At 48.9% G+C, this 23,588-nt stretch overlaps 1 protein-coding gene across 2 annotated transcripts in view; it reads right to left on the bottom strand.

The window, feature by feature from the left end:
- EFR3B (EFR3 homolog B) overlaps positions 1-23,588 on the bottom strand; it is a 90,533-nt gene that overhangs the window by 29,307 nt on the left and 37,638 nt on the right. For both annotated transcript variants that reach the window (XM_060186676.1, XM_060186677.1), the window contains exons 2-4: positions 13,513-13,589; positions 10,822-10,949; positions 512-662 (exon numbers count right to left, since the gene is read on the bottom strand). In XM_060186676.1, coding sequence (XP_060042659.1) covers positions 512-662; positions 10,822-10,949; positions 13,513-13,589 — 356 coding nt within the window. The remainder of the gene's footprint in view (positions 1-511; positions 663-10,821; positions 10,950-13,512; positions 13,590-23,588) is intronic.

Here is a 23,588-nt window from a genome sequence, read left to right as displayed (position 1 = left end):
GCCGCTTCCTCAGTCCAGTTGCTGCTTTTTAGTCTCTATCTAAAAACAATGTAAACATCATCAGCCTGGAGACAAACATACTAGATAGTGATGGTGGCTTACAACCTTGGGAACCGTGTGCTTTTATAATGGTCAGATTTATTCTTTTGAAGCTATCTTATTACGTTTTTCCCCTCCCCTCTTTTTTCTTTCTTTCTCATTTTGTTTACCAGAGCACTGCTCAGCTTTGGGTTTATAGTGGTGCCAGGCATTAAACCTGGTGCTTTCGATGCCAAGGTATTAACGTCTTTTGCAGAACCATTATGCTGTCTCCTCAGCCCTGACCATTATATTTACAGAAATCAAAATGTAAGGATTATCTATTTATTTGAATTATACAAACTAGAAATACCCCCGCTAATGCAAAGTACATTATCCCCAGGGGCAAGGGACCTCAGACGAGTGGGCAGCAGCACCAGCACAGCCCACGGGCCCCCCAGCTCATGCCCACCCCACCCCCAGGGCCCCTCACCGAGTTGGTGCCAAGGATCTGCAGGTTGGGCTTCTCCGACTCCAGCAGCTTCGCCACCATCTTGAGGAAGCTCTCCACGAACAGGTTGATGCTCTGGCAGTGGCAGGCCATGAGCAGCTGGTCCAGCGCCTCCATGGCGATGCACACGTACCTGGGGGAGCGGGGTCACTGGGCGTCACCCACCCAGGCCACCCGTATCCACCGCCACAGGCCTTCCGCAGTGCCCCCTCCAGCCCAGCGGGGCCTCGGAAAGACGGACGGTGGGAAGGGCACCGCGACAGCAGCCCCCTCGAGGACGGAGGCCCGCCCCCTGCTGGGGAGCCCAGGTAGTACAGGCTGATACCCAGAACTGCAAATTCTTTTTTTTATGCCTCCAGGGTTATCGCTGGGGCTCAGGCCAGCACTAGGAATCCACTGCTCCTGGAGGCTGTTTTTCTTATTTTGTTGTCCTTGTTGTGGTTTTTATTGTTGTTATAGCTGTTGTTGTTGGATAGGACAGAGAGAAATGGAGAGAGGAGGGGAAGACAGAGAGGGGGAGAGAAAGACAGACACCTGCAGACTTGCTTCACCGCTTGTAAAGCGACCCCCCTATAGGTGGGGAACTGGGGGCTTGAACCGGCATTCTTATGCTGGTCCTTGTGCTTTGTGCCTTGTGCACTTAACCCGCTGCGCTACCAGCCAGTCCCCAGAACTGCAGATTCTTACCCAAGCCCAGGGAGACCAGGGCTTGACCTGTCAGTCAAGTCAGCAAGTGTCGGGGCTGCAAGATGGCTCACCTGGTAGAGCCTGCACTGTATCATGCATGAGGACCTGGGTTCGGGCCCCTGGACACCACATGGAAACACCCACATGAAGGGGTGGTGGGGCAATACTGTAGTATCTCTCCTCTCCCCTCTGTCTCTGTCTTTCCCTCACCTTCCATCAAAAAATAATGTCTTGGTGCATGATGACGGAAAAGGCCCTAAGCTGGGAACGAGAGTGTCCTGCAGACACCTCCCATGGTGTCAATGTTAAGTCCTCAATAAAATGAAAGCAGAATAAGGAGAGTTCCCTGGGAATACTGGATGCGTGCAGTCCTGGAGCCCCAGAAATCATCTTGGTGGTAACATACGTTAAGTATAGAAGACTGTCAAAATAGCTCACTTGGTGGGCGGAGGGTAGATAGCATAATGGTCATGCAAAGAGTCTCTCATGCCTGAGGCTCCAAAGTCCCAGGTTCAATCCCCTGTACCACCATAAGCCAGAGCTGAGCAGTGCTCTGGTTAAAAAAAAAAAAAAAAAAAAAAAAAAAAAAGCTCACTTGGATAGTGCACTGCTTTGCCATGTATGCAGCTCAGGTTTGAGCCCAGCAACCTCCACTATACCGAAGAAAGCGTCTGTGCTGTTCTCTCTCTCTCCCAGCTAAAGAAAGAAAGAAGGGCAGGGTCATGAAGATAGCACACTGGATCCCTGGCACCACTGACAGCCACAGCTGAGCTGCGCTTTGGTCACATCACAACAACAGTGTTGATTAAAGACAATGAGGTGGAGCCGGGTGGTGGTGCACCTGGTAGAGCGCACTCGTCACTACGCATGAAGACCTGGGTTCAAGCCTTCCCATCCCCACTTGTGGAAGGAAGCTTACTAGCAATGAGCAGTTCTGCAAGCATCTCTCCTTCTCTCCTCCTCCTTCTCCCTCTCTCCCTCCCTTCTATCAAAGAGAATGGAGAAAACAAAATGTGTCAGGGGGAAGAGGGCTGGCTGGTAGCGCAGCGGGTTAAGTGCACACGGCACAAAGCACAAGGACCAGCATAAGAATGCCGGTTCAAGCCCCCAGTTCCCCACCTGCAGGGGGGTCGCTTTACAAGCAGGTTTGCAGGTGTCTGTCTCTCTCTCTCTCCCCCTCTCTGTCTTCCCTTCTCTCTCAATTTCTCCCTGTCTTATTCAACAATAACAACAGCAGTGGCAACACCCACTAGAGCATGTGTTACAATAGGCAAGGACTCAGGTCCAAGGTCCCTGCAGGGGGGGAACTTTATGAGAGGTGAAGCAGTGTTATAGGTGTCTACCTCCCCTTTCCGTCTCAATTTCTCTCTGAATCTATCCAACACATAAATAAAGTATTTCTAAACAGATGAATTAAATGACTAGTCATTTAATTATCAGAACACTACTTAACTCTGGCTTATGGTTCTGGGGTTTGAACCTGGGACCTCAGAATCTCAGGCATAAAAGTCTTTTTTGCGGAACCATTATACTCTCCCCAGCCCTAAGTGGCTTGTTTGTATGCCTTCATTCAAGCCATATTCACTTTTTTTTTACTGCTTAACAGTAAAAAAAAAAAAAAAAACCTTGAAATTTTAATTTTTTTATTTATTTATTTTCCCTTTTGTTGCCCTTGTTGTTTTAGCTTGTCTTTTTTTATACAGAGTTTGGTTAAAGAGAAATTCCAGGAAGTGTGACTACAGGATGTTTTCTGGAAATACCTCAAGGCCACAGCAAGGGGATCCACCACCCTCCCTGTGGCAGCAGAAACACAAGACAGCTCTGCAGGCCCAGATGCACAAGTAATACAGTGAGGGCATCTTCTTGTTTTAAGTTTTTAAAAACTTTTTTATTCATTTATTTATTTTCCCTTTTGTTGCCCTTGTTGTTTTTTATTGTTGTGGTGGTTATTGTTGTTATTGTTATCATCGTTGTTGGATAGGACTGAGATAAATGGAGAAAGGAGGGAAAGACAGAGAGGGGGAGAGAAAGACAGACACCTGCAGACCTGCTTCACCACCTGTGAAGCGACTCCCCCTGCAGGTGGGGAGCTGGGGGCTCGAACCAGGATCCTTGCACCGGTCCATGTACGCTTAACCTGCTGCGCTACCGCCTGACTCCCAGCATCTTCTAAATGCCATTTTTGGGCTGGTGAATAGCACAATGGTTCTACAAAAAGACTTTTATTCCTGAGGCTCTGAGGTCCCAGGTTCAAGTCTCAGCACCACCAGGTGCCAGAGATAAGTAGTTCTCTGGTAAATAATAATAATAATGCCATTTTTCATTTATTTATTTTTGTTAAAATATTTTTCATATTTTATTTATTAGAAACAGAGATAAATTGAGAGGGGAAGGGGAGATAGAGAGGGAAAGACAAAGAGACACCTGCAGCCTTGCATCACCACTCATAAAGCTTTCCTCCTGCAGGAGGGGTCCGGGACCTCAAACCTGGGTCCTTGTGCCTGGTTAAGTACTTGTATTACAATGCACAAAGTTCCTTTCATTTTAACTTTTTAAAAACATTTTATTAATTTGTTTGTTTGTTTGTTTGTTTTGCCTCCAGGGTTATGGCTGGGGCTCGGTGCCTGCACTATGAATCCACTGCTCCTAGAGGCCATTTTTCCCATTTGTTGCCCTTGTTGTTATTGTCATTGTTGCTACTGCTGTTGTTGTTGTTGAATAGGACAGAGAGAAATTGAGAGAGAAGAGGAAGACGGGGGGGGGGGGAGACAGACACCTGCAGACCTGCTTCACGGCTTGTGAAGCGACTCCCCTGCAGGTGGGGAGCTGGGGACTTGAACTGGGATCCTTATGCTGGTCCTTGGGCTTTGCGCCACCTGCACTTAGCCTGCTGCACTGCTACCCAGCTCCCTTCACTTTAACTTTTAAAGATATATTTAGGGAGTCGGGAGGTAGCGCAGCAGGTTAGACACACGTGGCGCAAAGCCAAAGGACCAGTGTAAGGATCCCGGTTCGAGCCCCCAGCTCCCCACCTGCAGGGGAGTCACTTCACAGGCAGTAAAGCAGGTCTGCAGGTGTCTATCTTTCTCTCCCCCTCTGTCTTCCCCTCCTCTCTCGATTTCTCTCTGTCCTATCCAACAATGATGACAACAATAATAACTACAACAACAATAAAAAAACAAGGGCAACAAAAGGGAAAATAAATAAACAATTTTTAAAAAGATATATTTGTTAAGGAGAGAGAGATCTCACCAGAGCATCACTCTGACGTACATGATGCAGGGGACTGAATTTAGAACCTCATCTTTGAGAGTCCAGTGCTTTATCTACTGCCACCTCCTTGACTGTGTCCTTTTTATTTTTTTAAAACCCATCAGATACCATTTCAGGCATGCTTTGAGCTAGACTTCATGCAGAGCAACTATAAGGAAAGGAGGCTCTCTGGGCTGAGGTTTCCCTTTCCACCCTTATAAAATGTATGTTTGACTTCTCTACATGAGCCAAGCCAACCGTTATTAAATTGTTAGTAGGTGAGAGTCGGGCGGTAGCATAGCGGGTTAAGCACACATGGTGCAAAGCGCAAGGACCAGCATAAGGATCCCGGTTTGAGCCCCTGGCTCCCCACTTGCAGGGGAGTCACTTCACAAGCAGTGAACCAGGTCTGCAGGTGTCTGTCTTTCTCTCCCCCTCTCTGTCTTCCCCTCCTCTCTCCATTTCTCTCTGTCCTATCCAACAATGATGACATCAATAACAACAACAATAATAACTACAACAACAATAAAAAAAAAACAAGGGCAACAAAAGGGAAAATAAATAAATATTTTAAAAAATTCAACAAGGGCAACAAAAGGGAATAAATAGTAAGAATGTTCTTGCATATCAGTCACAGAGCCACGCTCATGTCTGCAGGGTGTCTTTTAGATACAAAGCATTTATGTCCTTTATGGGGCACCTTGGGTCCTTGAGCTCCTTTGATGATTCAGTCACACTTTACCTTCCTCCCTGTGGGACACACACACACTGCCAGCTCTCTCTAGATTGGTCCTTCCGAGGTTATGACCGTCACAGTCAGGGGACCTGCCCAGCCTTGAAGACACAGTCCTGGGATATCTGATCAAGAAGGTGGTGATGCAGGCTGAACCCCACAAGAATAGGGTGGCCCCCTGGGCCAGTGTCCAGGGTTCCAAAAGGCCAGGGTGACATTCTGGCTCCCAAACAGGGCAGGTGGGAAACGGGGCCAGGCAGCGTGGACCTCTCTTCTGCGCAGACTCACCCAGCCCCTACCTGTGTAACCACTGTGCTGTCTCCCCAGGCCGCCCAGCCTCTGTCTGTACTTATGACCCATATGACCCGAGGGCCTTTCCCAGCATTTTACAGAGTTTAAAGGAGGGGAAGGAAGGACAGGGTTTGGCCAGAGAAGAAACTAGAAGGCTTCCCAAACCACTATGCTTAAACTATTGTTTTTTCCTTTTCCTGTAGAAAAAAAAAATCCCAAAAGATTCCTGATTAGGGAAAAAAAAGAATCCTTTGCTAGAAAAAAATTAATTGGCTGCTGACCAGGGATAAGAATTCTGCTGGCAAATGAAGCTAGGAAGCAAAGTGCCTGAAGGCCTGGCTGTTGGATCGTGCCACCCCGCCCCTGGCTGACCCCAGCATGGAGGCAGGTGGCCATGAACCTGACCTTTCCAGTGCCTTAGAGGATTAGAAGTCAAGGGGCCTCGGAGCACCCAGTGTTCCCTGTGCCCAATCTGTCTTATTATCACCCCCCTGCGCAAATCTTCTTGCTGTCGTTGTTATTATTATTGCCCCCAGAGTTATCTCCATGCTCAGTGCAACAAACCCACTGCCCCCCAGCAGCCATTTTCTGCTTTCCTTTCCTTTCCTTGTTTCCCTACTATGATAGAGTCAGAGGGAAAGAGGATGAGAGAGGAGAGAGAGGGAGGAAGAGAGATGCCTGTGGCCCTGCTTCACAGCTCGTGATGCTTCCTCCCTGCAGGTGGGGACCAGAGCCTAGAAGCCAGATCCTGGAACGTGGTGAGCTGTGTGCTACCTATACGCATTACACCACCACCCGGGCTCTCACTTGAGCCTACTCTCTCAAAAGGGGTAGAGCGGCCATTGAGGGAAATAGCTCAGCTGCTGGAGTGCAGGACTTACACACCTGAAACCCCTGGTTTGATCCCTGCTGCTGCATGTACAAGAGTGATGCCCTGGCTTCTCTTTCTCTCCCTATATGCTCCATAGGAAATAAATGAAACTTAAAAAAAAAAGAAAGAAATAGCCATGTGGGCCGGCGAAATAGCTCACTTGGATAGTGTGTGTGAGCCAAGTTCCAGCCCAGCCCCCACCACACTGAAGGAAGTTTCAGTGCTGTGGCACCTCTCTTCTTTCTATCAAAAAGAATGAAAGAAAGAGAGAAGGAAGGAAGGAAGGAAGGAAGGAAGGAAGGAAGGAAGGGAGGAAAAATAGACAGGCATGGGTCTTTCAGGATGACGGGACTGAGCTGCCCCTGGCTGGCTGGGCACCTGGAGTGGAGGGGTGGGAAGGAGCCTATGGGGGTGCCCCTGCAGGAGGTGAAGGAAGAGCAGCCACAGAACACCAGCAGGCACTGGGAAGGTTCCAGCAGGGACAAGCACAGCGCCCAAAGAATGTGGGAGGGACGGGGGTCCATGGACAACAGCGGAGATGGGGGGGCACCCACAGGCTGCGGCAGGAAGTCGGGGGGTGGGTGCGGAGGCAGCAGGTGAATTACAACCATCAAGGAAGGCTCCCATGGGTGCTGGGGTGTACGGTAAAGAGCACAGGGGACCCCATTCCTGAAGAGGCCACCGGTTCTGTTCAAATACCTCATGGTCAGTCCCGGCAGCCGGAGTGGGAGTCAGCCCGGGCTGAGAGGAGAGGCAGGTGGAGGGTGGCAGAGGAGGACCAGCGGGCAGGAGAGAGGAGGTAGCTCTGGCAAGACCAGCAGAATATGAGATACACACGCTAGAGAACAGCGGCCGTCAAACAGCCTTTTATTCTGCACCGTCTGCAAGCGTTCGTTCAGACTTACTCCAGGACAGAACCCTCTGGGATTTAGGAGCCTGAAAGGCAGGGGGGTGGCCTCAGCCAGAGGAAGAGGGTGCTGCTGGTGAGGGGGAGGGGTGAGCAGTGTCTCTGAGGGTCAGCCCTGTTCTCCAGCTAGGCTCCAGGTCCTCCTTGGCAGCTGCACCTCTTAAGAGCCTCACCAGGAGGGTCAGGATCCTGGAGAGCAGGTGTGTGTGTGTGTGTGTGTGTGGGCAGCCAATCCCTCTTTGGTGGGGTTCCACCACCACCATCACCCCTGCATCCTCCAGGGCTCCAGGGTCTGGGGAACTGGGAGAGTCTAACGGAGCATCCTGCGCTCAGTCAGCACACCAGGTCACTGTCCACTGGCCTGAGCCCCATCTCCCTTGACTTCCACTTCTGGGGCTGCACCTGCACCTGGGCTGAGCAGGAAGGGAAGCACAGAGAGGAGGATGGGGGTGGGGTGGCTCTGGGTGACCACCTGCCAGAGGCCAAGCCACAGCGCCCAAGCCTTGCCTCTTCTCTGCCCAGTTCCTGCACCTTGCTCCACACACCTGGGCTCCGAGTTTGCCTCCAGCAGGGAGGCAGTGGGTCAGAAGAGGCCACTGCTGCCACTGGGTCCAGCACCCAGTGTTCATGAGCACGTGGCCAAAGCACAGCACGAGACACCTGCGTGAAGCCGGGGACGCAGGGGCTCAGACTGTCCGTGTGTGAGCACTTTGCCCTGCCAGCGTGTCATCTGTGACTCGCTGGTAGTGAGGCACCAGGGGCTGGGAAGGGTACTAGGAGGTGGTGCAGTGGATGAAGAGTTGCGTTCTCGAGCTTGAGGTCTTGAGTTTGGTCCCCAGCACTGCACGTACCAAATAACATAAAATTTATTAGGCTGGGCAAACAACATAATGATTATGCAAAAGAATTTCATGCCTGAAGCTCCTCAGAGGTTCAGTCCCAGGTTCAATCCCCCACAACGTCATAAACCAGACCTGAGCAGTGCTGTGCAGTCTCTTTCTCTCTATTTTTCTCTCATTAAATAAAATAAATAAGTTATTTTTAAAAAGGAAAAGAAAAACAATCAAAGCCCCCATCTTAGGGCTCACCTAGCAGTGCTCTTAATATTTGGGTTTATTCATTTTACTTGCATTTTCCAGGCATTAAGATTTGGTGATTATTTCTAACTTGATTCTAAACACAGAGTGCAAAATCGTGTATTCTGTTTTCCATTTTTCAGGCATGCTCCACATTATAAGACGTATAGTGCTTTTCTTGACTAGATGCTCCCAACCAAGTGATAAACACCATTTACTGAACTCACCTCTTGCTGCGCATTTTAATTTATTTGCACATTTTCACATTTTAATAACACAACAAACATCTCTATGTATAAAACTAAGTTATATTTAAGATTCATTCCTTGGAATGAAAGATAAGAAGTGGAAATACTGAATAAAAATGTGTTGTGTTTTGTTGGTAGAGCCCATCTTACATATATATAAATATATCTCGCCTCCAGGGTTATCGCAGGGGCTCAGTGCCTGCACCACGAACCCACTGATCCTGCAGCCATTTTTCAAAAAAAAATTTTTTTTTGATAGGACAGACAGAAATTGAGAGGAGAGGGAAAGATAGAGGGGGAGAGAAAGATAGACACCTGCAGACCTGCTTCACCACTTGCAAAGTGACCCCCTGCAGGTGGGGAGCCGGGGGTTCGATCTGGGATCCTTGGGCCGGTCCTTGCGCTTCGTACTATGTGCACTTAACCCAGTGTGCCACCGCCTAACACCCACACATACACATTTCCACTAATCCTGGGCTGCCTTCTCATTTAGACAGACACACACAGAGAAAGGTCAAGAGAGATGGAGAGATGCCAAAGGACCCGAGCTTCCTCCAAGATCCTGGCACTTTCACATGGTGCCAGGGCTGAAAATACACACACGGCAAGGCACACACTCTACCTCCTGAGCTCTCTCTGGCCGGATCACACACTTTCAAAGATATATTTCAAGTTCTCCAGTCTACCCCCCAGGCTTTGTTGCCTACTACTCATATATGCATTTGAATCCTGTGTCTTATTTTTCAAAAACTACTTCTTTGGGCTATTTATCATTTAATTGTTGATGCTTTCTTTTCTGACATCAAAATCTTTAAGTTTTTAAACAGTTGTGTCCTCTCTTCTAAACATAGCAAGTCCTCTCTTGGCAGACAGATAATCATTTCACTTCAGCGGACTTCTAGTGGACAAAGTCCCCCAATTTGTCTTTCACTAGGATGTAAATAGCTCCCTTCTTACCTTTTTTTTTTTCCTCTTTACAGATTTTATTCACTGGGGTGGGGGTAGATAGCATAATGGTTACACAAAGAGACTCTAATGCCTGAAGCTTCAAAGTCCCAGATTCAATCCCCTGCACCACCATAAGCCAGAGCTGATCAGTGCTCTGGTAAAAATGATTATTTATTTATTTGTTTTCAGGAGACAGAAAGAGAGACCAGACCACCACTCAGCTCTGCATATGGTGCTAGGGATTGAGTCTTGGTCATTAGGCAAGAAGTCTGCTGTGTTACCTCTTCTCTATCTCCTTGGTTCTCTCCTTGTTATCAAGATTATTATTAAACCTCAGTTACATTTTTTTGTTGATTTTACTTTTTAAAAAAAATTTTTAACCAGAGCACTGTTCAGCTCTGGCTTATGGTGGTGCGGGGGATTGAACCTGGGGCTTTGGAGCCTCAGGCATGAGAGTCTGTTTGCATAACCATTATGCTATCTACCCTCTGCCCTGTTGATTTTACTTTAACGAGAGAGTTACAGAAAGACCAGAGTACTGCTCGGCTCTAGCTCATGGTAGTTCTGGGGATTGAACCTGCGACCTTGGAGCCTCAGGCATGAGAGTCTTTTGCAGAAACATTATGCTATCTACCCTCACCCTATGATTGTTTTTTTGAGAGAGAGACAACAGGGCACAGTTCTTGAATATATGATGCCAGGGACTGAGGGATTGAACCTGGCGCACATGCATGCATGACCTGTGCTCTACCCACTAAGCTCTCTCTGACCCCTACCTTATTTATTTATTTATTATTTTATTTTGTTTATTATTTTTTCCACCAGAGTCATCACTAGGGCCAGGTGCCAGCAACTCCACCATTTCCAGCAGCAGTCACTTTTTTATCCTCTCTCTCTCTCTCTCGATGATAAAAGATTGGCAGAGATAGAGAAGAGAGAGACGGGGAGAGACACCTGCAACACTGCTCCACTGTCTGTGAAGTTCTGTGTTCCCTGGCCCCACAAGTGGAGACGGGATTTGAATACTGGTCCTCATGCAATGGTAACATGTGAGCTCAACCAGATGTGTCAACCCCCCACCCCCACCCCTCACCTCCCACCCCCCCATGCTTTGGAAGACAGTAAGCTGAGAAGGCAGGGTTGGTTTGAGGAAAACAGCACATGGGGGCTACAGGAATGCCCAGGGCCTGGGTGTGATGGAGGGCTTCCTGGTGGAGGTGCAGGGTGCAGGGACCCGGCCCCCTCGCCGTCCGCCCCATCTCCCCTGCCCCTAGCTCACCCATAGCGGTGGCGGCCCACATCGCGGATGAGGCGCTCAGAGAGGTAGGCGCCAATGCGGTCCAGCTTCTCAGGGGCCGACAGGGCATAGAAGGTCAGCTTCTCCATGTTGGTCTTCACCAGGCCGTCCTGGAAAGACAGACGGTCCCTCCCAGGCTGTGGCTGCGGGCACGCTGAAGCCAACCACCTCAGCGCTTACCAGGGTGCCCAGGACGGTGGCCTGTGAGTACACAGGTGACAGATACCCGGCCCCTGGCCAAGACGCACAGCTCCCCAAACATGACAGTTCTAAGTACAAGTCACTGACATGAGACCTGGGAGTTGGCTCAGAGGGCAGAACCCAGTGTTTTTAATTTAATTATCTTTTTTGTTAAAAGTATTCATTTTATTGGCTAGAACAGAGAGAAATGGAAAGAGACAAGGAGATAGATAGACAGACAGACAGATAGATAGGGACATCTGCAGTCCTGCTTCACCACTTGTGAAGCTTTTCCCCCTGCAGGTGGGGAACAGGGGCTTGAACCTGGGTCTTCCTGCATGATAATGTGTGTTGTCTACTGGGTGCACCATGACCCCAGAATGCGAATCTTAACATGTGTGGGAACCTAGGGAGGATTCCCGACAGACCCCACATGGGAGCACTGTGAATGATGGAGCGGTGGTGTTTCATCCTCTTCTTTCCCTTCTCTCTCTCTCAAGAAAAAAAAAATCACACAGAATAAAAGTTGGGCCAGGCGCGGGGTTGGGCGGTAGCACAGCAGGTTAAGCACACATGGCGTGAAGCACAAGGATTGGCATAAGGATCCCAGTTCAAGCCCCCGGCTCCCCACCTGCATGGGGGGGGATCGCTTCACAAGTGGTGAAGCAGGTCTGCAGGTGTCTGTCTTTCTCTCCCCTTCTCTGTCTTTCCCTCCTCTCTCCATTTCTCTCTGTCCTATCCAACAATGACAACAGCAATAACAACAACAATAATAACCACAACAACGATAAAACAACAAGGGCAACAAAAGGGGAAAAAATAACCTCCAGGAGCAGGGGATTACCAAGCCTCAGCAATAACCCTGGAGGCAAAACACAAAAAAAAAGTTGGGCAGGGAGGCTGCTCAGAAGTACAAAGCTCATTCCCTAGAAACTTATAAAAATGTTGGTATGGTGTACTGCACCAAAGTAAAGGACTCTGGGACTGGGGGATGGTTCAGGTCCTGGAACATGATGGTGGAGGAGAACCTAGGTGGGGGTTAGATGTTATGTGGAAAGCTGAGAAATGTTACACATAAAATACAACGACTGTATTTTACTGCCGACTGTAAACCATTAATCCCCCAATAAGGAAAAAAATTGGTTTGTAAATGTGCAGGTATGTATATACATTAAGGTGTGTGTGTGTGTGTGTGTGTGTGTGTGTGTGTGTGTGTGTGTGTGTGAAAAGACTTCCTTGAGAGAGCCGGGAGGTGGTGCCCCAGGTTAAGCACATATTGTACTAAGCACATGGACCTGCTCAAGGACCCAGGTTCGAGCCCCTGGCTCCCCACCTGCAGGCGGGATGCTTCATAAGTGGTGAAGCAGATCTAACTGCAGGTATCTCTCTTTCTATCTCCCCCTCTCAATTTCTTTCTGTCCTATCCAATAATATGGGGGGGGGGGAATGGCCACCAGGAGCAGTGGATTTGTAATGTTGGTATCGAGCCCCAGAGATAACCCTGGAGGAAAAAAAAAAAAAAAACCTCCTTGAAAGCAACTCTGAGTTCAGGCGTGCTGCTATCCCGCACCACAGCATGAACCACGAGGAGGAAGAGTAGCTGCACTTGTTGGGAATCTTCTCCAAGCTGCTGGAAGTGCGGGCCTGCAGCAGGAAGTGCTCGTGGGCTGAGGAGGAGGCACAGTCTTGACGCAAGATGACTCTCACGCGTGAGGCTCTGAGCTCCCGGGTTCTGATCTGAGCCTGGTGCTGCGTGTACTTGTAGATACTGGAGTGGGGTTCTGGCTCCTCTCTCTTTGTCCCAGAATCAAACTATATATATATGGGTCTAAAGATAGCTCACCAAGGAGGGACAGTGCCTGGCCATGCACAAAATCAGGCTGAGTTCTAGCGCCACATGGGAGGTGTCTGTGGCACTGGGAGGAGCACCCCTTCTCTCTATACAGTCTCTGAATGAAAAAGAATGGCAAAGGCCAGGACCAGCAAAACAGCCCACTTGGGTGGTGTGTGTGATGCAGGTATGACCCTGACCTCTATTAAGATAAAGGAAGCTTTTTGTTCAGTGCTATGATCTCTTTCATTCTCTCTCTCTGTGTGTGTGTGTGTGTGTGTGTGTGTGTGTGTGTGTGTGGTGTGTGTGTGTGTGTGTGTGTGTGTGTGTGGCTATATCAAAATGAGAGAGAGAGAGAGAGAGAAAAAAACTGTTCAAGAAAATACAACCCAGACAAGTGTGAGGAGGATAGGTCTGTTTAGAGCAATGGGCAGTTATGGCCAGACACATTTCCAGAACCTTCTGCAGACACTGACTCCAGAGAGATCCACATCTCCTCAGACTTCTGACCAGAACAGCTGCCCACCCCCTTCCAGCCTCCCAACTCAAGCCATGGCCACTGCCCTGGTCTGTCTGAGTGGATCCCACAGCCAGGGCCTTCCCCTTGGGGCAGCCCCTCAGAGCTAGACTGTGAGAGGCAGGGGGCCGGGGACAGCACCCACCTCAGGATCTTCTGGGAAGATGTTGTCAACCAGCCTCTTATATCTGGGCCGCAGGGCCCCACAGCAGCCACACACCCCTGGGGGAAGAGAAAAAAAGGTGGGGGGGGGGCATGAGTGAGCAGCAAGGCCAGGAACCAGCAGGAGTCTTCCAGGGCCGAAATGCCCTCCCTTCCCCACCAAAGGCCCAATTCCAAAGCCTTGGCCATTCATTCCCTCTTTCCTTGGGGAAAGAAGATACAGTGGCTTTTGCACTCACGAAGCCACCAACCAGCCCAGGCTCAGGAAGCCAGACCCTGGGACCCCTCCAGGGATACGGCATCAAGCTGGGAAGTAAAGATCACGATGCCTTGATTTCCTAGAGTTGTTTGCACACATGTGAGTCTGCCTTCAAACACACACACACACACACACACACACACACACACACACACACACACACACACACACCAACGTCCCCCTGCATCCCAAGACTCTTCTCCAAGGTCCCGGAAGACAGGCATAGTTGTGTGTGTGTATGGGGAGTTTTTCTTCCTCCTCTGTTGTTGTTAAGGTTCGGAGCTCCAGCAGGCCAGGCTAGCTTTGCGGAGGTAGACAGAGACGACCAGAGACTCGGGGACACACGGCTGGGCTGAGAAGCTGCAGTTTAATCTTTATTCATGAACAGGCAAATCACCACACCATGTGCTTCCCCATCATTCTTTCTCCGCTGCTGCTGCTGGGACTCTGGACATCCTTAGCATAGGGGGTGGGGAGAAAGAGGGGCATGAAACTAGGAAGGGCCAAACCATTTCTCTCAGGGTTGGGGGGAAGGGGGCCAAACCAACATGAAGAATACCAAGAATTCCCCTTCTGTTTTTAACTAAATGACCAGAGTACCAGGGATGTGGGGTGAACAGAAACCTATATCGCACAGGCATTTTCAAAAAAGAAACTGGCACAAACATGGAGAAACATGTAAGCAGGCAACAAGAACCAGTGTGCTGCCAAGGGAAGGCCTGAGGGGGCCATTTTTTGCCTCTGGGCAAAACTTTATCAGCTTAAAAAAACATTTCCTGCCTCTGGGGGGCGTACTTGCCTCGACAGGCATTTTCTAGCATGGGGAAGGGTCAGGCCTAGAGTCCCAAGGCATGGCTGCAGTCAGTCTTTGAGAAACCCAGCAGCATAAGGGAAGCTGCTAGTTTTGTGCAAAGTGTCCGAGGTGTACCAGTGAGTCCGATAGAATTGCGAGTCCAAAGCAGATGTCCACCGAAGAATCGCCAGGGGGTGAATTGTTGTACGTCTGTCTCCATGGGGAATGTCAGCCATCGGAATTCTGCTTTTCTGTAGAGAACTTGACAGCTGCAATTTACTTACTATGAAACAAACTTGTAGCAGGTTAGAAGTTTACCACAATTGATAACTCTATCACAATTGGAAGTCTCTTCCAGCACGATTCCAAGGCTATTTAAAGTTCAAACAAAACAAAACAAAAATAAATAAAGTTCAAACAATAAAATATGGAAAGGCAAACATGAACCATAGAGAGAAAAAGGCCTCAGGCATGAGAATTATTAGCATAACCATAGCGCAATCTAAAGTTTCTAATTGAGAAGGAATTTGAGAGTTTTACATATCAACGTCTTTTTAACCTTTTGTTACACCCAATCAAGATGGAGACACACCCTAGATGTGCGCAGGTTTTTTTTTTAGACCAACTTAGTTAAAAGATATTAATTAATTTTTACCTCAGACCTTAAATGTAAGTTAATTTTATCTTTATGAGAATTACATTGAAAACCTTTTTCATTTAACTTTGTCTAGTGAGAATTTAGCCTTAAAGTTACATTTTTAACCTTAAAGTTAATGTTACCAAACTTTAAACACACATGTAAACATGGTCTTTAGTACACAAGGAGAGAAACTTTTGTTACGAAGACATGTCATTTCAAACACGAATTCAGATCTGTACTGTCTTAGCCATTCGGGGAGTGCCTTGTCTAGCGGTGTCCTCTTGGGCAGCTTCACTTCTAGGAATTTCAGGTTGCGATCTCTGGACGAATCTTTGCATATTCTAGCTCGTCTGCCTTCAGACCCGAGCTGAGGATCTTGGCCAGGGGGCCCAGTTTCGGCAGGGAGCCCGTGGTCTCCGGGTGGTCCAGGATCCGTCCAGACTTGATAGCACGAGAGCGGGTGGGCCAGCCATGCAGAAGGCGCGGGCCGAGGTGCCCCGGGGTGGCCAGGATAGGCCGCCGCGGCCCTGCCCCATGGCCCTGCCATGTCTGCCGCCCTGCTCCCAGCGGCTGAGCAGCATGGAGGGAGCCCACACCCAATGCCCCGCACCACACAGTGGAAAGCCAGCTCATGTGGGCTGGCATTGGGCTCTTGCGGGCTGGTGCTGGGCGGAAACCACAGAGTGGTCCAGAGATAAATGTTCCAGAAACAGCGAAACAGTCTTGTGAAGAAAGGGCAGAGGCCTTTGGAGATCTCTTCACAAGCAGAAGAGAAGACCATAGTACATAGGTAGCCAAATTGCCTTCACTTATCTGAGAGATGCGCAGGTCACGTCCACGTTGGGCGCCATTTGTTGTTAAGGTTCGGAGCTCCAGCAGGCCGGACTAGCTTCGTGGTGGTAGACAGAGACGACCAGAGACTCGGGGACACACGGCTGGGCTGAGAAGCTGCAGTTTAATCTTTATTCATGAACAGGCAAATCACCACACCATGTGCTTCCCTATCATTCTTCCTCCGCTGCTGCTGCTGGGACTCTGGACGTCCTTAGCATACGGGGTGGGGAGAAAGAGGGGCGCGAAACTAGCAAGGGCCAAACCATTTCTCTCAGAGTTGGGGGGAAGGGGGGCAAACCAATATGAAACATACCAACACTCTGTCTCTCATGAGCTCCCCACTTTTTTTTTTTTCCTGAGCATCACTCAGTTTTGGCTTATAGTGATTCTGGGGATTAAACCTGGGGCTTTCAGTGCCTCAGGCATGAAAGTTTGTTGCATAAAACCTGTACTATCTCCCCAGCCAAGCTGCACACTTCTTTGTTCCCCCCCCTTCCTTCTCCTTCACTTCCCACTCCCTCTCTTCCTCTCTCCCTCCTCCCTCTCTCCAGGGGCCCTTTCCATTATAGAATGTTACGTGAACTGATGGCAAATTAACATCAACATTCATTATTAATGTGAAAATGCATCTGCACCGCAGTCTGACCCTGGGCTGGGGCCTCAGGCTGGCCTGGTTTCACAGTGGGGCCTCCCCCTCCCCCAGGATCTCACCAGTCTGGGCAGAACAGAAAAGGCCAGGAAGCAGAGGGACCCATTTCTGAAAGCCCATCTTCTCCATGTAGATGGTGGAGGGAGGGGTCTCCTTTCCTGCTATGAAGTCTTAGTGCTAGGACATTACTGGCGATCAAACAGTGTGGGGGCCAGCTGACCATGCTCACCTACCCCCCACCCCACAAAGAGAGGATTCAGTTGATGTAGGAAACAAAGCCATGTGGGGAGCCCCCACCCACTCTGTTCCTCAGTGCCTGGCTTCCTAATGCCACTTCTTACACAAATGCTCTGGCTGCAGAGCAAACACATCTGGCAAGGCTCCGGTCTGAGGGCCATTTGGGAGAGTGAGCCACTTCAGTGCAAATGACTCTAACCACACAGAGGCCTTTGGGGTAAGAGGTGGTCAGTAATGGGGGCTCCAAGGAGGGCCTCTAGGAGAAGCCAGTTCTGTCATTTGGGACCTCAACGGATGGACTTCAGAAAAGGGACTCCGCTCTCTCCAACAGCCCTGGGTAACTGTCCCCCCAAGTCTTGGCTGCAGGTACCATGCCCTCCTCAACACCCGACTCCAGCCTGGCAGAAGGCACAGGGCCTTGGGCTAGTTCTGAACATGGGGCAGGTCTGCAGGCTGTTCCTCAAACAGGCCTAAAAGTCCAGGGTTCAGACCTGCAGACCTCACTGTCTCCAAACCAGGGGCTGCTGCTGTGGGTTTTAAGGAAATAAATGAGAAAACTGTAGAGAGGACAGCAAAACCTCGTGGTCAGACCCTCCCTCCAGCCTTCCTGACACGGCTCTGAGAGATGCTGGCTGGACTGAGGTCCAGCTCACAGGTGCTGGGATGCAGACATGAAGGACATAGCAGCTCACATGAAAGCCTGTCCCGCAGGCCAGAAACTGCAGGCAGGTACAGGAAGGAGGCTGGTGCTACCTCATCTTCCTTCTATTTGATGTTGGGGAGCAAACATCTCCCACCCTAAAATATGCCTTTGACCAACAGAAGGTTTTGCAGGAGAGGTTCTGAAGCTTGGAACCCAAGCCAGGAAAAACATTTAATGCAAACTCTGTCTCTTTGATCGTTTCGTTTTGTTTTGTTTTGTTTATTTATTTACTTTGGATAGAGAGAGAGAGAAATTGAGAGGGAAGAGGGACACAGAGAAGGAGAGACACCTGCAGCCCTGCGTCACCATTGGTGAAGCTTCCCCCCTGCAGGTGGGGACGAGGAGCTTGAACCAGGATCCCTGTGCATGGTAGCATATGTGTTCTACCAGGTATGCCACCACCACACTGACCTCCCCACCCCCAGCTCTGGCTTTTGATGGTGCTGGGGACTGAACCAGTGACCTTAGAGCCTCAGATATAAGAGCTATTTCCTCAGCTGCCACAAGAAAACCTCACTTAATGGCTCCCCCAGGAAGGCCTGCTCTCCTTGTCTTTTTTTTTTTTTTTTTTTAACCTCCAGGGTTCTTGCTGGGGCTCGGTGCCGGCACTACGAATCCACTGCTCCTGGAGGCCATTTTTCCCACTTTGTTGCCCTTGTTATCATCATTATTGTTGTTATCATTGCTGTTGTTGTTGGATAGGACAGAGAGAAATGGAGAGAGGAGGGGAGACTGAGAGGGGGGAGAGAAAGACAGACATCTGCAGATCTGCTTCACCACCTGTGAAGCGACCCTCCTGCAGGTGGGGAGCTGGGGGCTTGAACCGGGATCCTCCTGCTGGTCCTTGCGCTTTGCGCCATGTGCGCTCAACCCGCTGCGCTACTGCCCGACCCCTTCCTTATCTTCTAAGTGGAGAAGAAACTGGAATCTGCACCTTTGCTCCTCAGTGACTTACCTACCCAGCAGGCCTACTCTCTCTCCCAACCTATGTCTTAGCTCTTTTTCTATTTATTTGTGGATTTATTTATTTATAGAGGGGAGGGGAAAGTCAGAGCATCACTCTGGCACATGCAATGCTAGGGATCGGGATCAAACCCAGCACTATCCACTGTATATGTGTGTGTGTGTATGTATATGTGTGTATATGTGTATATGTGTGTGTATATGTGTCTCTGTGTGTATATGTGTGTGTCTGTGTATATGTGTGTATATGTGTCTGTGTGTGTGTATATGTGTCTATGTATGTCTGTGTATATGTATATGTGTGTGTATATGTATGTGTGTATGTGTGTGTGTGCTGGGGTTCGGTGCCAGTACTACCAGTCCACTGCTTCTGGTGGCCATTTCTCTCCCTCTCTCTTTATATTTTTTATTGGATAGGACAGAGAAGTTGAGAGGGGCAGGGGAGATAGAGACAGAGAGAAATATAGACACCTGCAGACCTGCTTCACTACTCATGAAAAGACAGACACCTGCCCACCTGCTTCACCCCCCCCCAAAAAAAAAATGGGGCACAAGGTCTTGAACCCAGATCCTTGTGCATGGTAACATGCGTTTAACCTGCTGTGCCACCGCCTGGTCCCCTTATCTGTGGTTTTTGAACAGCTGTCCTAACCACATAGATGAGGGAGCGGCTCACCTTCTCAGGGCCCTTCCTAAGTACACAGGAGGTGCACATGTTGTTATTAAGCTTTTTCACTTTTTCTCTCATCAGTCTGTCTGATGCCCACTTATCCCTGGTCCCGCCTCTGCAGAGCACAGGGTGCAGGATGACTGCCTCTGTACCCGACACTAGAAAGCAGACAGCCCACTGGCCTCCTGCCCCCTTGTACTTAGAAGGGGCTTTCCACAGCTAGGCTCAGGTGCAGTCCCTCCTCTGGCCCGAGGGCCCCATCTAAAGGGACAGTAACGTGGAGCAGAGCAACCTAGAGATTGGGTCAGGCAGAAGACAGTAAATCTCTTGCACCTGTTTGCAGAGGCAGTAACTATATTAAAACTGATTCGGCAAAGAAAAACAAAACCCAAGAGGGAAAACACTTCCCTTTGTTCTGCTTGTCTTTGCCTTCAGTGTAAACAGCAGAACTTATTACCTCACACCGACAAGCCATCCTGTCGATTCTGAAACCCACTGCATGTTTTTCAAGAAACAGACAGAAGCTTCTACTGGTGTAAATGTTCCCGGAAGCAGAGGCGGGTGTGTGTGTGTGTGTGTGTGTGTGTGTGTGTGGTGGGGAGGCACCACACTGGCACTGCACTGGCTCTCCCCTCCCTGAGCTCTAACCAGCAATAAAACCCTTTCCCTTCTTGCAGAAGCCACTGTGGGTGTTGGTTTTCTGATGCATCAGCACCAGGCCTCGGACCCTACAACCTACTTCCCCTCTCCCGGCACAGAGACCACCATCAGGCCAAAGGACAAGAGAGAAGCAGCTCGGGAGATGGGACAGCGGATAAAGCACGAGGCCCTGAGTTAACCCCCAGCAGCGCATGTGCCAGAGTGATGCTGTTTCTCTCTTTCTCTCCTCTCACCTCTCTCATTAACAAGTAAAATAAAATATTTCCTGTTGTTTTCGCCGGGCTGGCTTCACGGGCGGGTAACAGATGACCAGGGACTCATGGTTGAGCTGTAGGCAGTATCTCTTTATTCATGCAGGATGCAGCCCAATCTAAGCCGAGCTAAGCTAAACTCAAGGTACCCCAAAACTCACAATGCTGTCTTTATATATACTTGCCAAGTAGAGTGGAAACAGGATGTGACATAGAGAGGGTGGAGAGAAAAGTGACTGGTGAAAATCAGAGTGTGACAAGGAGGGGGCGGAGCAGGCGAGAATCCTATCACTGAACCACCAATGCCCTGGAGGGAGGGTGGTGCTTGTTAACAGTGGTTATGTAAATAGAATGAAGTGGTTATGTAAATAGAATAGTGTTAAGCAGGGGGGATTTAAACCAAATGAAACAGAAGGGGTCTCATGCATACCAACAATTTCCAAAAAATTAAATAAAGTTCATCACCCTTCCCTCTGTGCCATCCCTGAAGGCTCAAGAAATGAGGAGGTTGGGGTCACCATGGGGTGACCCAGGTTCAAGCCCAGTTCCCGCTGCAGAAGGAAGCTTCAGTTCTGTGGTCTCTTCTCCCACCTCCCTCTGTACCTCTATCAAGAGAGAACTGGGTTTGAGCAGTGCCTTCTAGAATAATAAAACAATTGCTATTATTACTATAGTATATAATCATAATACATTATTATATATTATCATAATTTTTATTATGGAAAAGTCGGTGTGAGAAAGACGTTGGCATATAGATAGCATAATGGTTATGTAAAGAGACTCTCATGCCTGAGGCTCCAAAGCCCCAGGTTCAATCCCCCGCACTACCATAAGCCAGAGCCAAACAGTGCTCTGGTAAAAAAAAAAAAGTTGGCTTTCTAGTTGGCTTCAAAGATCTGGGCCAGGCTTGTCATGGGATAGAGAAAATGAAGGTGTATCTGGACTGAAAAGGTCAAGGGCAGTGGCCTGGGAGGTGTTGAAGTGGCAAATGTTGAACTTTCAAGAATGAGATGAGATTACAAGTTTAATTCTGGGCATCACATGTGCCAGAGTGATGCTCTGGTTCTCTCTTCTCTAATTAATAAAGAAAGAAACCTAACAACAACAACAACAAAACAAGGGCAGGGGTAGATAGCATAATGGTTATGCAAAGAGACTGTTATGCCTGAGGCTCCAAAGTCCCAGGTTCAATCCCCACACCACCATAAAATAGAGTTGAGCAGTGCTCTGGTAAAGAGAAAGGGGGTGGGGGGAGGAAGGACAGTGCATCCTGAAGGCAACCAGACGGTCACCCCAGATGCACCCCTTGGACAGAAGCCATGTGAACAGAAGGCTATTCAGAAGCAGGAAGCTGCTTTTCTGTTTCTCTGGAGCTGAGACAGACTTTAAAAAAAAAATTCTTTATTGGGGAATTAATGTTTTACATTCGACAGTAAATACAATAGTTTGTACATGCATAACATTTCTAAGTTTTCCATGTAACAATACAACCCCCACTAGGTCCTCTGAATCCTTCATGGACCTGTATTCTCCCCCTCCCCCACCCACCCCAGAGTCTTTTACTTTGGTGCAATACACCAATTCCAGTTCAGGTTCTACTTGTGTTTTCTCTTCTGATCTTGTTTTTCAACTTCTGCCTGAGAGTAAGATCATCTCATATTCATCCTTCTGTTTCTGACTTACCTCACTTAACATGATTTCTTCAAGCTCCATGCAAGATGGGCTGAAAATGGTGAAGTCACCATTTTTAATAGCTGAGTGGTAACTTGCTCAGCCACTCAACTGTTGTTGGACACTTGGGCTGCTTCCAGGTTTTGGCTATTACAAATTGTGCTGCTAAGAACACAGGTGTACACAGTTCCTTTTGGATGGGTGTGTTGGGTTCCTTAGGATATATTCCCAGGAGAGGAATTGCAGGATGCTGGTTTCTCCTCCTTGAGGCTGTGGTGAGGCTCTGAATGCCTCCACTTGCCCTTGCTCAACTCCCTGGGAAGAAAGACAGGAGGTCTGGATTGGAGTGAACTACAGTCATCTGAGCATGTGCTAAATGGTCAAGGTGCTCTGGGAACCTCCAGACCATCACCAGCGTGTGGGTCCTGGTCAGGAGCAAAGGCCTCCTGGGTGGAGGCAGCGAGTTGCACCTGGCTCTGTGAGGAGAAAAGTGAGAAAGAGGGATGCAGCAGACCCACAGCTTAAGTGAAGACAGGTGGCTGGGCAGGGTGGCATCTCCACAGAAACTGTGCTTATGGACCAGGGCTAGGCTTGAACCTGGGCTTGAACACTGACACTAAGGAAGAGAAAATTCAGCTGAGTTTTGCCAGAACAACTGAGCCCTTATTCTAGAGAGTATATACATATATATTCATAAAGACACAAACTGTCTCTGGCAGTACAACTGTGGAGAGATGAGGGGTGGGGAGAAGCCAGCGGGCACTGCCAGTTATTCTGCTGCCATGCACCCAGGGTTTTTGCTGTTTGTTTTTAAAGCCTGTCCACAAACCTCTGCTCCCCACCTGCAGCGGGGAGTTTCACAAGTGGTGAAGCAGGTCTGCAGATATCTCTTTCTCTTGCCCTCTCTAGCTCTCTTGCCCCTCTCAACTTCTTTCTGTCCTATCAAATAAAATAAAAATAAAAATAAAATGGGGAGTGGGGTGGGCGGTAGCACCCCGGGTTAAGTGCACATAGTGTGAAGTTCAAGGACAGGCACAAAGATCCCGGTTCGAGCCCCTGGCTCCCCGCCTGCAGGAGGGTCACTTCACAAGTAGTGAAGCAGGTCTGCAGGTGTCTATCTTTCTATGCCCCTTTCTGTCTTTCCCTTCTCTCTCCATTTCTCTCTGTTCTATCCAACAACAACAGCAGTAACAGCAATAATAACTACAATGGAAAAAAAAATGGCCTCCAGGAGCAGTGGATTTATAGTGCAGGCACTAAGCTCCAGTGATAACCCTGGAGGCAAAATAAAATAAAATAAAATAAAATAAAATGGAAATCTTAGCTGCTTGGAGCAGTGGATTCACCGTGTAGGCACCAAGTCCAATGATAATCCTGGTGGCAGAAAAATATCAAGGAAGGTTTAAGAACTTGATGGTCTAAAGATGCACATCTCTCTCTCTTTTTAAATATCTTTATTTACTTGTTATAGGATAGAAACAGGGAGAAATTGAGGGGGGAGATAGACAGGGAGAGAGACAGAGACACCTGCAGCCCTGCTTCACCACTTGTGCAGCTTCTCCCCACAGGTGGGGATCAGGGGCCTGAACCTGGGTCCTTATGCACTGTAATGTGAGCATTTAACCAGGTGTGCCACTGCCTGCCCCCCTCTCTCTTTTTTAAGAGTTATTTTATTTATTTGTCAATGAAAGAGAGAGAGACAGAGACAGAGAGAGACAGAGAGAGGACT

This window comes from Erinaceus europaeus, chromosome 3 (assembly GCF_950295315.1).
Source record: "Erinaceus europaeus chromosome 3, mEriEur2.1, whole genome shotgun sequence".
Classification (NCBI taxonomy): Eukaryota; Metazoa; Chordata; class Mammalia; order Eulipotyphla; family Erinaceidae; genus Erinaceus; species Erinaceus europaeus.
The sequence above is the reverse complement of the archived record's forward strand: the minus strand, read 5'-3'. Positions and strand labels throughout refer to the sequence as shown.